The 16,714-nt window shown below is 47.6% G+C and overlaps 1 protein-coding gene across 3 annotated transcripts in view; it reads right to left on the bottom strand.

Moving 5' to 3' along the window:
* The window catches only part of LOC147750815 (uncharacterized), a 702,597-nt gene that overhangs the window by 239,416 nt on the left and 446,467 nt on the right, over nucleotides 1–16,714 (bottom strand). For all 3 annotated transcript variants that reach the window (XM_086937011.1, XM_086937002.1, XM_086937022.1), the window contains one exon: nucleotides 11,223–11,417. In XM_086937011.1, coding sequence (XP_086793137.1) covers nucleotides 11,223–11,417 — 195 coding nt within the window. The remainder of the gene's footprint in view (nucleotides 1–11,222; nucleotides 11,418–16,714) is intronic.

Below are 16,714 nucleotides of genomic sequence, written 5' to 3' on the forward strand. Positions count from 1 at the left end.
AAAGAAATATTGTCATTCACGGCACTGATTTTGCATAATCTGCAGTGAATGCAATTTATTTCCAAAGCATTAATCACTTTAGTTAGGCAACGCAGTTGCTCTTGCATCTAGAATCATAAATATATTTGTAACAAAGGCGCTCTAGTGTTGGGAAAGGAAGGGTAGGGGTGTTCTGGATTAAAGTGAGTGATGGCAATGGACAAGGGAGAGGTAATGTGACATATATACATCAAATTCACATAGTGAGACCTTCCGGACTATCACAGGTCAACTGTTCCAGTAAAAACACATAGCATTAGAAGACACTGATAATAATTTCCGTCGCCAGGGCTTGTGTAATAGTTAGTAGTAGTCAACGTTCCGACCCCTTAGAAATTCAAGGTGATTCGATCCTGAGATTGGGGACTTAATCCGGACTGTGTGAGAGGAGCACCTAATCTGGCCAACAGCAGGTACAATCAGGCTGTACAGTCAAGGAGAGTGGGCTCAGTAACGTTATAGTTCGGAAGTAGAACAAAAAAAACGTACAAATTCCCAACAAAAAACCCAAAGGTTACAGAGACATTATAGTGAGGCGCACATGTCACGCATTTAAAACCAGAGAAATTCAGACCAGAGAAATTCAAAAGTTATAGTTAGCGGAGCTAACTATAACTTACGCCCCAACAATGCACTACTTATGACCCTACATATCACATCACTCATGACACGGTCAGTGAATTCACTCATTACATCACTGATGACATCTGAAATAACATCACTGAGAACATCACTAATTACACCATCCAGGGATTCTGAGTGTTTTCTAAATGTTACTGAGTGTTGAACATATATACTAAGTGAAGTGGCTGTGTGAGTGCCTGTATGGGTGAGTGAGTAGGTGTGTAAATGGTGAATAGAAGAGTGAGTGGGTGTGTGAGAGATTGTATACATTAGTGAGTGGCTGTGTGAGTTTTTCAATAGGTTTGCGAGTGGGTGAGTCAGTTGCTGTAAATGTTGAATGAGAGGGTGAATGAATAGCTGAATGGGTGACTGAGCAGGTATATAAGTGTCTGTATGGGTCAGTAACAGTGTACCTGAGTGACTTTATGGGTGCATGATTGAGTGTGTAAGTGGCTCTATGAGAGAGTGGGTGTGTGAGTGGCTGTATGGGCGAGTGAGTGGGTGTGTGAGAGACTGTATGGGAAGGGAGTGTGAGGTTTATGGGAGAATATGTGCTTGTCTCAGTGACTATAGATTTGTGAGTACATGTGTTAGTATATCCATGCATACATGAGTGGATGTGTGAGGAACTGTGCGAATGTGAGTGAACTGCATGGGCGAGTGAGTAGACATGTGAATATCTGTATGGGTGACTGATTCAGTATGAAAATGGCATGGATATGCCTGTCTGAGTGAACGTGTGAGTGGCTGTATTGGTCAGTGAGTAGGTGCATGAGTGGCTGCATATGTGAGTTAGTGATTGTGTTAATGGGTGCATGTCTGTTTGGTTGGCCTGAGACAGCCGGCCAAACTGACATGCACACTTATAAGTGCCCACCACTCATCCTCCCTGCCATAGCCCGGCCCCGCTCAATACTCCACAGCTCAGTCAGGCTGCTCAGTTAGTGATAAATAAAATGATAACATCGTTTTATTATCATTTTATTTTTAATCTGCTGGCAGTGGGGCGACACTCCTCTGCTATTACGGAGGAGCCATGCTTGTACATCCTTCTATTTATGAGTGATTGATTACCCAGTCTTCTATTATCTCCATATCCTTATGGTCTGCAAGGCATATAACAAATGGAGAACGCATGCTGGTTTAAGAAGAGGGTGTATATATCAAGAGGACCACATCCATGCACAGATGAGGGTATGGGCAACATTGTGTTGGAGGTTTTTTCACTACTCTGGTCACTGTTCCTGAGGTTGCTGGATACTTAAAGTAAGTAAATACTAATTCAAGGTACTATTCACCCTTGGTAAGCAGCAGTAAGTTTGCATTGAAAGCCTTTCAGTTACATATGCTATGGTAACTAATTTTATATTACTCTTGGCAAAGCAAATCCACACACACTGATGCCAGTCTGATTAAAGGTAGGTCATAACAGAAGTATGCGGATGCTAGGTAGGTCGCTCCCCCCCGCTGCAGCTCCCACCAGCGCTGTGCCCTGCACCCTTGGTTGGTTTCCGGCCTATTCCTGGGCGCGGTTTTCCTCGCCCCCGTGCCCACTGCTCTCTCTTTTCCCACCGCTGCTCCCCTGCGGCCCCGTCCCCTCGCCCATTCGCTCTCCCCTGTCTCCCGCCTCCCAGCTGCTCCTCCCTCCCAGATCCCCTTAAGATGGCGGCAGCTGCCGAAGGCACGCCTAAGGCAAGCCTGTCTGCTCCTGTCCGGGCCTAGACCGCGCCCAGCGCCAGATCCCCTGGACCCCGCCTACGCCACGACACCTGACTCCACTACGACGCCAGCAGCCTCCACGCACCCAACGCCGGCCGAAACCACACCTGCTTCCAGGCCACCCTCAAACGGACCCACGGACCCTTCTCCTGCCGCACCTGCAGCTTTACCTGCGACAGAACCACCAAACCCCCAAGGACTGGACCAAACCACCTCCGCTGCATACTTCTCAACACCCGCTCCGCACGCAAACACGCCGTCGAGCTCTGGGATCTGCTCAACACATCCGCCCCAGACCTGGCCTTCCTGACCGAGACCTGGTGGAACGACTCCTCTGCACTCTACATCGCCATAGCCATCCCGGATGGCTACAAGATCACCCGCAGGGATCGCGCCACCGGAACCGGAGGAGAAATAGCCATCGTCCACCCTCAAGGTCGCCACCCACGTAGACGACACCCTCAACACCGCCGAACACCTGCACTTCCGGATCCACACCAACCCCAACACCACCCTCAGAGGAACACTCATCTACTGATCCCCCGGACCACAGGCTCAGTTCAGCGACTCCATCGCCAACCTCGTCAGCACCCACGCACTCGCCTCCATGGACTACATCCTCCTCGGGGACCTGAACTTCCACCTCGAGAACAACAACAACGTCAACTACGCCACCCTGAGCGACAACCTTGCCAACCTCGGCCTCAAACAACTCGTCACCACACCCACCCGCGCTGCCGGCCAAGCGCTGGACCCAGTCTTCCCACAGGCACCCAACTCGCCCTCAACCACACCACCGAACTCCACTGGACCGACCACTGCTGCATTAATTTCACCTTCAAGAAACCAACCACGCACCACCGCACCCAACAAGCCTCGCTGCTGCTGGAGCAAAGTCACTGAAGACCCGCTGATCACCACCCTCGCCCAGAACCCACCCACGACCCCACCAACCTAGACGCCGCAGCCCGAAACTTCAGACAGTGGATCGACTACTTTGCCAACACCCTCGCCCAGCTCAAGAAACCCTCCAACAGCCACACCAGCAAGAGAGCTACCTGATTCACTGATGAGCTCCAGACCTCCAAACGTGCATGCCGGAAACTGGAGAAAATATGGCTCCACGAACGCACACCGGACAACCACGCAGCCCACAAGGACGCCACCCGCAGACATCACCACCTCATCAGATTGGCTAAGAGATCCTCCTTCAAAGACCGCTTGGGCAACAACGCACACGACAGCAAAGAGCTCTTCATGATTGTAAAGGAACTCTCCAACCCCAGCCCCAACACCAATGACATCCCACCCTCACAAGAACTGTGCGACTCAGTACCCATCTTCTTCCACCGCAAGAACGCGGACATCCACGACAGCTTCAACACCACAACTGCCCCGACTACGCCAGACTCCACCTCCCCTGTGAACACCAACAGCGCCATCCGCCTGACCTCCTGGTCCAACGTCAACGAGAACGAGACACGCAAGGTTATGAACTCCATCGACTCAGGATCTCAGTCAGACCTGTGCCCACACCACGTATTCAACAAAGCAGACGCAGCCATCGCACTCCAACTACAGAAGCTCATCAACATTGCCTTTGAATCAGCTACATTCCCGGAAAGCTGGAAGCACGCCAAAATCAACGCCCTCCTCAAGAAGCCCAAGGCGGACCCCAAGGACCTCAAGAACTTCCGGCCCACCTCCCTGCACCTGTTCCCGGCAAAAGTAATCGAGAAAATCGTCAACAGGCAATTGGCCCGTCACCTGGAAGACAACAACATCTTGGCCCGTCCCAGTCCGGATTCAGACGAAACCACAGCACTGAGACAGCCCTCATCGCCGCCACAGACGACATCAGGCGCCAACTAGACAATTGTGAAACATCAGCCCTCATCCTCCTGGACCTGTTGGCCGCCTTTGACACGGTCTGCCATCGCACTCTAAAGACATGCCTCCTAGATGCCGGAATCCAAGAGAAGGCCCTTGACTGGACCACGTCCTTCATCTCCGGCAGAACCCAGGGTGTCAGTCTCCCCCCCCCCTTCCGAACGGAAGCCACCGACATCATCTGTGGTGTCCCCCAGGGCTCATCCCTCAGCCCGACGCTGTTCAACATCTACATGGCCCTCCTCGCACAAGTGGCCCACCATCACGACCTCAACATCATATCCTATGCCGATGACACCCAGCTCATCCTCTCCCTCACCAAGGACCCACACACCACTAAAACCAACCTCCACGAGGGAATGAAGGCCGTTGCCGACTGGATGAGGAGCAACCGTCTGAAGCTGAACTCGGACAAGATGGAGGTATTCATCCTCGGACTCACCCCCTCAGCCTGGGACGACTCCTGGTGGCTGACCACACTGGGAACAGCACCAACACCCACCGACCATGCACGCAATCTAGGATTCATCCTCGACTCCTCCCTCTCCATGTCTAAGCAGGTCAACGCCGTTTCCTCCTCCTGCTACAACACCCTCCGCATGCTCCGCAGGATCTACAAGTGGATCCCAACTGAAACAAGAAGAATGGTGACACAGGCCCTCGTCAGCAGCAGACTGGACTACGGCAACGCACTCTACGCAGGAATCCCAGCAAAAAACCTACAACTACTACAACGCATCCAAAACGCCTCCGCCCGACTGATTGTCAACGTCACCTGCCGCAGCCAAATCACCCCCCCACCTGAGAGACCTACACTGGCTCCCCATCGACAAGAGGATCACCTTCAAGCTCCTCACCCACGCACACAAAGCACTCCACAACGCCGGACCAGCCTACCTTAACAGCAGACTCAGCTTCTACACCCCCACCCGCCAGCTCCGCTCCGCCAGCCTCGCCCTCGCCGCTGTCCCCCTCATCCAACGAAGGACATTCGGCGGCAGATCCTTCTCCAACCTAGCCACCAAGACCTGGAACACCCTCCCTACCCACATACGGCAGACCCAAGACCTACTCGCCTTCAGAAGACTCCTCAAGACCTGGCTCTTCGAGCAGTAGCAGCACCCCCCCTACCCTCAGCGCCTTGAGACCCTAACTGGTAAGTAGCGCGCTCTACAATTACTCTGATTGATTGAACAAGGCATGGGTTGAATTAACTACAATGCCTGTTGAAACAGATGCAGAGCTGCTTTAGAAAGGCTAACTGTTAGAATAAAAAAAATAACAAAAAAGAAAAGAATTTTCCACCACACAACAAAGGCTTTAATGAACCTTCAAAACCCAGCGACAGAATATTAAACAACCATTTGCAATGCAATAGGTCTCACATTTACGCGAATTTGAGCTATTGACATTGCAAATAACAAGGCCTTTTATTTTTGTTTTTAAAATATAAATAAATGGAATTGTCAAATACAATGCCAATAGCTTAAACTCGCGTACATGTGAGACCTATTGCATTGCAAACGCTTGTACTTTTAGTTTGTGTGTTGCATTATTTGTGTATCTGTTAATCTATATGGATATTCTTCCATAGGTCTGTTAATCTGTATGCATGGGTGTAGGTCTGTCGGTCTGTGTGTTGGGGTAACTGCATATCTGCTGATGTATGTGCTGTGGTTCCCGTACGTATATTGGACTACATGTCAGTTAGTCTTCGTCTTTATTATGCCTTTATGTTATATGATCTATGTGTGAAGTTGCCTGCAAATCTTTTGGTTAGTGCTTTAGGGTCCTGGTGTGTCGCTTGTACCTTGTGATGAACCACATGTAGGTCTCTTAGTCTGTGTGCAAAGATGTCTATTTCTTTCGGTCTGTGTGCATGGGTGCTTGTATGTCTGGTGGTTTGAAGCGTGTACTTTGGTCTGTGCATATATCACCTGTAGATGTTTTGTGCATTGTGTGCATAGATGCTTAAGTTGTGTTGTTCAGTCTGCATACAGGTGTGAATATGTTACCTATGTGTGAAAGACTATTGTGTGACTGTGTGAATTTACTACATGCCAGTTACTCGCTTGGTCAGTGCTCGTAATAACCCACAGACAAAATTGCTGCAGAAATCAGGAAAACAGATCCTTGATCAGCTGCAACATTCAGGAGCATTTTCGAAAGCCTGTGCAGGCACACAATTAATTTAGGATATAAGGCCTAGCTTTTGCCCTCCCTTCTCACAACCTTCCCCTCAAAGTAACAGGATGAGCTTGGCTCTGTAATGTGCTACGGTAAGCGCGCACATCCTGTGCTGGGCGCCTGAGCTTTAATAGATATTCCTCCTTCCCCCACCAGAAGTCCTTGAACTCCGAAGCCAGCAGCCCAGTCAAGCAGATAAATAGAGAGATTAGTGCAATGGGCCTCAGTGAGAGCTTAAATGAAGCATCTTTTGAGAAGAAGTTGGTGCATCGATTGCTTTTGCCATTAGAAAATAGCAAGGAAAACAAAATGAGGAAGGCGGGTGTCTGCGATGGGGAATAGAACAGGGCACGCATGAAGGAGATGTTGGAAGAAGAGTGTAATTGTCAAAAAAGCAGAATATCAAAGGTGGAGTAGGTATAAAATATAGGAATTCAACTCATTAAAAGACAAGCTCTCGCCATTGCAAAGGCAGCTGCTTGTTTATCTTTGCATCGCGCTTTCCCTTGAGTTAAAGCGTGATGGCAAAATAAACACGGCTGCAACTGAAAGCGCCATGGGAAAATAAACACGAGTGCGATGTAAAAATAAACAATGGGCTGCAATTGCCAATTTTGGCGGCACACGCGATAATATTGATTGAAAACAACATTTTGGAAACTTGATGGAAACATGGTCCGTCAGTACACGCCTACATAAGATAAGAAATACACTCACGACAGCCGTGAAGCTAACGACCCAGTCCGGATCGGCCGTCCAAAAGGGAGACAGGGCGGTTAATAAGAAGCATCCTTTTCAATGGGAAGCCAGCGTTTAGCATAAACGCTGATGCGACCAAATGAAAATGATGGGCGGGGCTTCAAGTCCCCTTCTGAAATCTCCTGATCACATTAGATCTTGCAGAGCATGTGCGTTGCAACGCTAGGCGAGACCAAAAAAAAGAGTATCAATCTCCTCCTCGGGGGACCACAACTCCTCGATTTACAAGTCTGGAATTCCCTCTGTTTCGGCGACACTCTCTGGGGGCAGGATCTTCTTTTCAGTGTCTCCCGTGGACCATCACTCGCCGCTCCACATGTCTGGAAGTTCCCTCGGTTTCGGCAACACTCTCTGTGGGCAGGTTCTTCTATTCGGTGTTTTCCACGTTGGAGTCTTCCATGTTGGTGTCTTCCCCAATTTCGTCCTCCGTGTTGACCATCAACTTCTCTTTCTTCCCCTCCTTCTCTCGTCCTCCTTGGGTTGCTGGTTGGGCCTCCTATCGTACACTCCCACTTTCCGATTGGTTCATCCGTTGTGTGATGTTATATCCGTCCTGTGTAAGCGAACGGTAGTCCTTTTTCAATGTTTGGTTTGTTTTCCAGACCTTGCTGTCGTCAATGGGACATGGAGGGAATGGTGACTATGGCGGCGAGTTGGGAGGTTAGTCGGGGTTTGAGGCACCTCCTTACATCGACATTTATGCAAATGTCACACAAACATCAAGCAATTATTCTTCACATTTTTGAGAAGTGGAACTGAACATCGGCTCAAAGCGTAAAGCTATCGGAGGACTCTGTTACAGTTTTGGGGTTTCATTTAAAAAATGCACACCAACACGCCAGAAAACAATGATTTGGAAAAGGACTATATAGTCAAAAAACACGGTGTCACTGATTGGCCTGGAATCATCTGGTGAAGTTACCAAGCATAGGAATTTGACACGTAGCATGCCCAGATGGAAATAAGGAGTTCTGTCTTGCTTGGAAATAAAGAGTGAGGAGAGAGAAAGGGAGGAAGGAAAGAGGGAGGAAAGAGAGAGAGAGGGAGGAAAGAGAGAGAGCAGGAGAGAGGGAGAAGTGGGAGAGTTTGTTTGTGGTGGAGGGAGTGTGTGTGTGGGGGTAGAGCGTGTGTGGGGGTAGAGCGTGTGTGGAGATAGTATGTATGTGGGGGTGTGTATTTTAGAAAGTAAGAGCCACCACCAAAGACCTCCGCGCCCTCCTCAACCAAGGCCACACAGCAGCCCTCATCCTCCTGGAATGTTCAGCAGCCTTCGACACCGTCTCCCACCGCACAGTAGCCACCAGAAACCATGACGCCGGCATCCAGGGAACAACATGAGACTGGATTCGATATTTCCTCTCAGGCAGAACACAAAGAATAAGACTCCCTCCCTTCCTCACCGAACCAACAGAGATCAGATGTGGAGTACCCCAAGTATGCTCCCTCAGCCCCATGCTCTTCAACATCTACATGGCGCCCCTCGCAATCATCATCAGAAAACATCGACGCAACATAGTCCCATAAGCCGACGACACCCAGCTCATCCTCTCCCTCACCAAGGGACCCAACATCAACAGGCATAGGATCCAAGAAGGGATGAAAGACGTCGCAACCTGGATGAGCAGCAGCTGCCTGAAGCTCAATTCGGAGAAAACAAAAGTACTCATCCTCGGCTCCACCCCTTAGCATGGGAGAAGACCTGGTGGCCCCCTGCCCTCTGAAACCCACTCACCCCAACGGACCATGCATGCAACCTTGGCATCATACTTGACTCTTCACTCACCATGAACCGCCAGATCAATGCCGTGTCCTCCACTTGCTTCAGCACCCTCCTCATACTTTGCAAGACCTTCAAAAGGATCCCCCCGACACCAGGAAGACCATCACCCATGCACTCATCACCAGCAGAGTGGACTACGGAAACGCCCTCTATGCCAGAATCAACACAAAACTCCTCTGCAAACTCCAGACCGTCCAGAATGCCACAGTCAGACTTAACCTCGACATGACCACCTCACCAAACACCTCTGCGACCTCCACTGGCTCCCCATTGAAAGAATAACCTTCAAACTGTTCACACATGCCTACAAAGCCCTCCATAACACTGGATCCAGGCCCGGCTTTAACACTGGTGGCGCCCTGTACGACAATGTTTGTTGGCGCCCCCAATGACCACTTCTGCCACGGATTCCTTCACTAGCACCCTTTAACAGTCCCCCTCAAGAATCCATAAGCACTGTCTCTCAGATTAATTTCGTTTTATAGCACTACTCATACCAGTGTAAGGTATCAGAGCACTTTCCATCACACACACATTGCACAGAGACAATCATATGTGTGTAAATCAGTGTATAGGAAATGTTACATCAGACAAGACTACAAGGTGTAGTGTAGGAGTAACGTGTCATTGGTTTAAAAGTACTTATACTGGAAAAGCACAAATTCAGAATTTAAAACATAACATCATTGTTAGGGGTTCTCTTTAATAATAAGAATTTTCTACCCAAATGAACCCTTTCGGCAAGATTAGGATAATGAAAGACTGAGCAAAAAAACATATAGCTCTAATATATACCTTGCAGTTTGCATGCCGCTCTTTGATGGCAGTTAATAGCTCAATGTTCTATATTCGGATTTTGAAAATATAAACGACAAGTAACAAATGGAGCTCTTACAGAAGCAGTACCCACTGACCTATTTACTCTATATGCGCTTTGTTATTTGCATGGTACACGTTCCGAGCAGCAGGAATTTTAACCTTCTTTGCTACCGCAGGATGAGTCCAAACTTCCACTAGACAAATCTCTGGTCTCTTTCCAGGAAGACGAATAATCACTGAAGTTATCTTGACACTTTAATTGATGCCTGAAAATTGCTGGAGGCCAGGAACACAGCAGCAGGTGTTTTTAAAAAGATAATATACTTGCACAAATGACGCCCCCACCCCAAGTCAGCACCCAGTGCGGTGGCACCGATCGCACAGTCAAGAACCGGCCCTGACTGGACCCCAATGCCTCAACAAACTAATCTTCTTCCACACCCCCAAGAGAAACCCCTGCTCTGCCGACCTCGCCCTACCCACAGTTCCCCACATCCACAGGGTCAGAGCAGGTGGCAGATCCTTCTCCTACCGTGCGGCCAAGGCCTGGAACGAACTCCCCCACCGCATCCGATGAAGCACGACACTGCACCAAGACCTCAAGACCTGGCTCTTTGAATGACCTACGGAGCTGCTCGCACCCCCACCCCCCCCCCAAGTGCCTTGAGACCCTCCTCACGGTTGAGTAGTGCGCTTTAATACACATGATTGATTGACTGATTGAGTGAGAGCCACAGACAGTTGGACTATAATCCAGAATCCCCAGCAACAGGATTCTATATCATACCCAGCACTCTCGGAAGCAGCTGGAAGTGCAACACCTATTGCTGGATCCTCGCGCTGGTGGACTGGACAGGTGGGGCCTGGAGAGGGAAGAGAAGTAGTTTTGATTCCTACGGCGCCACCACTCAAATTGCCTCTCTGTTGGCAAGTCCACAAAATACCACCACCAGGAGTAACCTTCTGAAGAGGTACAATAGGAATTAGAATGGGAGTCCATTGTAAGGTCTGCTGTGAGAAAAGGATTTTAGGGGGTACAGCACAGGGCAAATTGATATATCCTATGGTTCTATTAAAATAAATTGTAGACTGTTGCCAGGAATTTGTAACCATTATTAAAACATTTTTGTAGCTTCACGGCACACCCTCTGGGCAGTACACTTCGCACTGAGGCCCCGTCCAAAGCAGTACAGCCCTTCCATAAATGTAGATTTCTCATTGGCAAGGTCATTTTTCTCTCTATCAACTGTGAACATCAAATACAACACCTGACATGTAGAAACAGAGGACCATACTCATTAGGAATGTTATAAAAAAAACTTCATCATCAAACACTGTGAAAAAGTAAAACAGCTCAAATAAAATATTGTGTTGATATCACATTTGAAATGTTAAAAATGTGTACCCCAAAAATGTTCCTTTGGTTGAGTACTGAGTGTGAGCAGTTTTCCAGTTTCGTTAGTAGTGAAAGGAGGAATTGTGACTGCCACAGGCCCTTCGGTATCTGCCTTTTGTGGGGTGCCCAGGTGTGAACCCTTGCTTCCGGAGGTGCCTTGTCCGGATGTGACTCCATTTTGATTTGTTGATGTCGCCGTCCGACCTAAAGAAGGCAGGAGAAGATTTTCATAGCAGTTCTTTTCCATCAGAACTCGAGTAGAGAAAAGACGGCGTTTTAGCATTTCACTAGTGCTTTGACAGTTACTGGACGAAAACTGGATCAATATCTATTGTCAAACACAATCCACACAAGAACAGACTGTCTTACAGTACAAAGTGGTCTGCATTATAGCATTTCCTACATACCAAACAATGCGGTTCTAAGCAGTGCCCATTCAATCTCCCCATTTCCACTTTCACTAGAAAGAATCATTGTGGCCTCTACTACAAATAACTTTTTCGTAATTAAAACTATATTAAAAACATCACTCCAGGATCCCACCTTCAGTTACTTGTCATGGCATCAAGTTGTAGGAGCACTAATCTTCCATGAAAAGGAAATTTAACATTGATTCCCTCCCCCCCCCACCCCCCCCGCATCCCAAACTCCTTCGGGGCACACTTTTCCATGAATTCGCCTCAGCTAATAAGGACGGTGTTCAAAAGCATCCTTCATTTTTAAACTTTCACACATTAATCTTTTCTTAATCTATTGTGTTTTAGTTTCCATGATCTCAGATTTCAATATTTTTGCATGATATGCATTGTTCTAAATGCTCTATATTAAAATATTCTACAAAACTAGGGAATCCAGAGGATATACAGGTACAAGGGGTACAAATATTCTAAAGGAACAAGGGTGCCTACATTCAACAGTCACACATTCAATAAGTTTCAGCATGACACAATGTCTATAAAAGTAAGTAAAACCACATTTTTGTTAACAAATCAAGCAAGCAGTGGGTGGAGTCAACGGAGACCGAAAACAAAAATCTTATAGAGAAACTCAGACAGCTATATGTGAAGTTACAATGAGCATATAACAACAAATCAGCCCTCTACAGGGATTGTATATACAGTAAAGGGTGAATGCGCCAAAGTTGACCATCAGGACATCACAATACAATGCCTGAGAGGATGCTGTTAAAGAGATAAAACCTAGGGTCGTCACGAAATCAGAGAGTATCTCATGTCCCAAGGAAGTACAATGGGACAAATCACACCATGGTGAAGATATCGCCAAGGCCTGCTACAGGGCAATAACCGAAGTGGTAAGGGTCATGTGATCTAAGGCGCGTTTAGTAGTGGGAACTAGGGCAAGTGGCTGGTGGATTTAGATCTTTATCAAGAGTCTGGGACAGTGGTGAGCATGAACCAGGAGAGGGTCAAGAATGAGGAGCATATGAAGGAAGATGTTGTGATGCAACTGCTGTGGAATACAGGGTACTGGAAGACACGCCAGAGTTGTCAGCGTCTCCGGGCGTGAGAACAGAGCAGCTGAGCTGGTTAGAACATCAGCGCACTACCATATAAAGTGTAATGAACAATACAAGAAGACACACCAGAACCGTCTACGTCTTCAGGCGATTAAGCAGAGTCGCTCTGCACTGTCCCGAACTCGACCATTTACTGTATATACAATCCTGTAGAGGACTGATTTGTTGCTATATGCTAATTGTGATGAAGAATATATAGGGCCCTCATCATGATGTAGGGCGGACTGCCAGCCCGACATCCAGGGCATCGGTCCGACCGCTGGATTATGAAACCAGCGGTTTGAGCGCATTGGTCTGGGAGAAAGACTGTCGCCTCTGACAGGCTCAAGGAGCCCGTCTGGATGGTGGTAGGACTGTAATCCCTACAATGGAGGCCAGCGCTGTAGGGATTTCAATGTCCCACAGCCAGGGGCGAATTGGCAATGCGGGCATTCGGGCATCGGCCGAAGGGCCGGTGTCTCAGTGCCCTCTGTGGGCCGTTTTTTTGTCCCCTGTCCCAGTCCACAGAGAGTGGACTGGGACAGGGGAGAAAAAAACCTGCGCACAGAGGGCACAGAGACAGAGAAATGAAAGCAGCCTTGATGTGGGGCCCTACAGCAATCATCAGCTGTGGCCTCTTGTTGTATTCATTGGGTTTCCTTTTCACTTGTTTATCTTGGGCTTGCATTCTATGTTCTATGTTCTATGTTCTTATTTATTTATTTATTTACGAATTTTGTAAAGCGCGCGGCTACCCCCAGTGGGGGTGTCCCGGCGCTAGGTCTGTCAGCAGAAAAGGAAAGAGCAATCTAGATAGATGTGAACAGCCAGGTTTTCAGGCGACGGCGAAACAGAGCTTCGGATGGGGCAAATCTGATATCGATCGGGAGGCTGTTCCAATGTTTGGCAGCAAGAACAGCAAAGGCTCGACCACCAGTTCTTGTAAGACGGAATCTTGGCACCTGCATGAGACGAAGGTTGTTAGAGCGGAGGTCTCTGATTGAGTGGGACAATCTCAATCTCTTTTTTAAATAATCCGGGCCAGCTCCGTTCAGGGCTCGAAAAGCAAGAGTGAGTGTTTTGAATTTTATGCGGTTGGCTATGGGAAGCCAATGGAGTTCTTTGCGGAACGCTGAAATGGGGTGTCTGTAAGGAATATTGCCAATCAGTCTTGCAGCAGCATTTTGAATTACCTGTAGGCGTTCAATTTGATATAGAGGGGCCCCAGCATACAAGCTGTTGGCATAATCCAGATGGGAGGTGATTAATGCCTGAGTTACTGTTCTGCGTGCCTCCTTAGGCAGAAATGGAAAGATCTTTCTCATCATTTTTAATTTACCATGGCAGGCCGCAGTAACCTTATTAATTTGAGGGCCACAAGAGAGGGTATCATCAAATATAAACCCCAGATAGCGGGCAGAGTGAACCGGGGTAGGGGGAGGGTTGAGTACCGTAGGCCACCATAATGAAGGTGGGATGATCATTTTTTGATTAAAAAACAAGACCTCAGTCTTGTCTGTGTTAAGTCGAAGGTGGTTCGAGGACATCCAAGAGCAGATTTCACCAAGACAGTGGTGGAAACTGGAAAGGCTGGAGTCAGAGTGGTCTCTAAAAGAAAATATCAGCTGTGTATCATCAGCATAAGAGACCACTCTGACCCCACATGCCTCCACCACCTTCGCCAACGGGGCCAGATAGACATTAAAAAACAGAGGACTCAACGCTGAGCCCTGTGGTACTCCACGTACAAGAGGTTTACATCCCGATTTAAACGGTCTGAGCAGAACCCTCTGGAATCGTCCTTGAAGAAAGGACCTGATCCACGCCAGAGCGGCGCCGCCCAGTCCTATAAGCTCCAGTCGGTCTAGGAGAATTTTGTGGGACACCGTATCGAAAGCGGCGGATAGGTCGAGGAGGACCAACATGGCCTCCTCGCCCTTGTCCACACACTCTCGCACAGTCTCCGATACCTCTAGTAAGGCGGTCTCCGTACTGAAACCAGCACGGAAACCGGACTGGGAGTCATGAAGAAGAGAGTTCGACTAAGTATTCTGCCAGTTGTAATTGGACGGCCTTCTCCAAAACCTTCGCGGGTTTCGGAAGGAGGGAAATGGGCCGATAATTACTGAATTGTGTAGGGTCAGCGTCAGATTTCTTTAGGATAGGCACCAACAGTGCTTCCTTCCAGGCAGAGGGGAATTGGCCTAGTTGTAAAGAGGCGTTCCAGATGGAAGTGAGGGGCTCTAACAGTAGGGTCGCGAGTTCACTCATGATTTTAGGGGGAGCCGGGTCCAAGGGGGAGCCCGATTTGCACTGTAAGAATAATTTAAGTGCAAAATCAGGGGTGAGATCCTTCTTGTTGGGGATTCTATGGATGGGCGGTTGGGAGCCAGTGTGTGAAGATACTGTTGCATGGTGGTTGTACAAGCTGTTCTTCTGCTGTCCTTGGAATAAACTAAAGAAAACATCTCACGCTTCCATTTCGAGTTACTTCATGAAATTTTGGCGACGAGGATGGGATAATTCTAAGACTACAGAAGAAGAAGACAGCGTTCACTTGGCTTCAAGTTATGTTTTTTTTAAAAAATCTATTTTTGTGCGGGAAAGCACCAGCGGCCGTTATTGTGCTTCTGATTGCAGCCGCGGCTGATTCATACATTGTGTTGTGATTGCACCGGCGGCTGATTAATGTACTGTGCTTGAAGAACAGCTTGTACAACCACCATGCAACAGTATCTTCACACACTGGCTCCCAACCGCCCATCCATAGAATCCCCAACAAGAACATAGAATGCAAGCCCAAGATAAACAAGTGAAAAGGAAACCCAATGAATACAACACACCTCCCCCCATTAAAAACAAAAAAACATAAAATTCATCAATATTTCACAAAATCTTTCAATTTTAACGGAGCATTCCTAGTACGACAACTCCTTCTAGGTTCACACATGAATTGGTATGCATCTTTAGAGGTACTATCAGCAACTCCCATTTCCCCAATCATGCTATTCTGTCCCACAACAGGAGAAGGAATTTGCTCAGAACTGTTCTCAATTCGGCCACCTGAAACAGAACCAGGAACTTGACCACCATCTGAAGTAGGTTCAGGAAAATAGAAACTGTCAAAGAAATTCTGAGAATCCTCATGAATTATTTCTTTAGAATGCACAGCAGGCAATTGAGTTTTACCAACAAGAGACCTATTCTTGAAGAAAAACACGTCTGAAATTCCAAACTTTACCATCTTTAACCCTCACAGCTTTAGAAAAAACTTCAATCACCTCAATAGGATCAGACCATTTAGACCCTTTCCTATTATAAGTCCCTCCAAATTTCACTCTCACCAAATCACCAATTTGAACTCTCTGATCCTGCCCTTGATGCACAAATTTATACTTATTCATTTTTCCTTGATAGTTTCGTACACGTTCTCTCGCTGGAGCAAAATCCACACCATCATCCTGTGAATACCTTCCTTTCAACCACCAAGGCAGAAGTTTCACCCCAGGGTTTCCGGCCTCTCAACATTTCAAAAGGAGAATAACCAGTAACAGCACTCGGGGAAGTGCGATAAGTAAGCAAAGTAGCTCGCAAAGCTTTCCGCCAATCAATATTACTTTTCACAGCCAGTTGAATAGATTCTTTGATAACTCGGTTGAAGCGCTCAACCTGACCATTCGCCTGTGGGTTATAATTAGAGACCCTTTTGTGCACAATACCGTAAGTCTTTAAAAACAGTTCCATCTCCTTACTTGTAAATTGGGTACCATTATCCGAAACCAACTCTGAAGGTAAACCCTCACGGGAAAAAACATTATCAAGAAATTCTATTACTTGCGAAGAAGTAATTTTCTCTACAACTTTAACCTCTGGCCATTTAGAAAAATAGTCTATTAAAATCAAAGCAAAAACTTCCTTAGAAGAAGGCAAACACAAAGGGCCAATGATATCAATCCCCAGTTTCTTCCAAGGTCCATCAACAAAC

This window comes from Lissotriton vulgaris, chromosome 1_1 (assembly GCF_964263255.1).
Source record: "Lissotriton vulgaris chromosome 1_1, aLisVul1.2, whole genome shotgun sequence".
NCBI classification, from domain to species: domain Eukaryota; kingdom Metazoa; phylum Chordata; class Amphibia; order Caudata; family Salamandridae; genus Lissotriton; species Lissotriton vulgaris.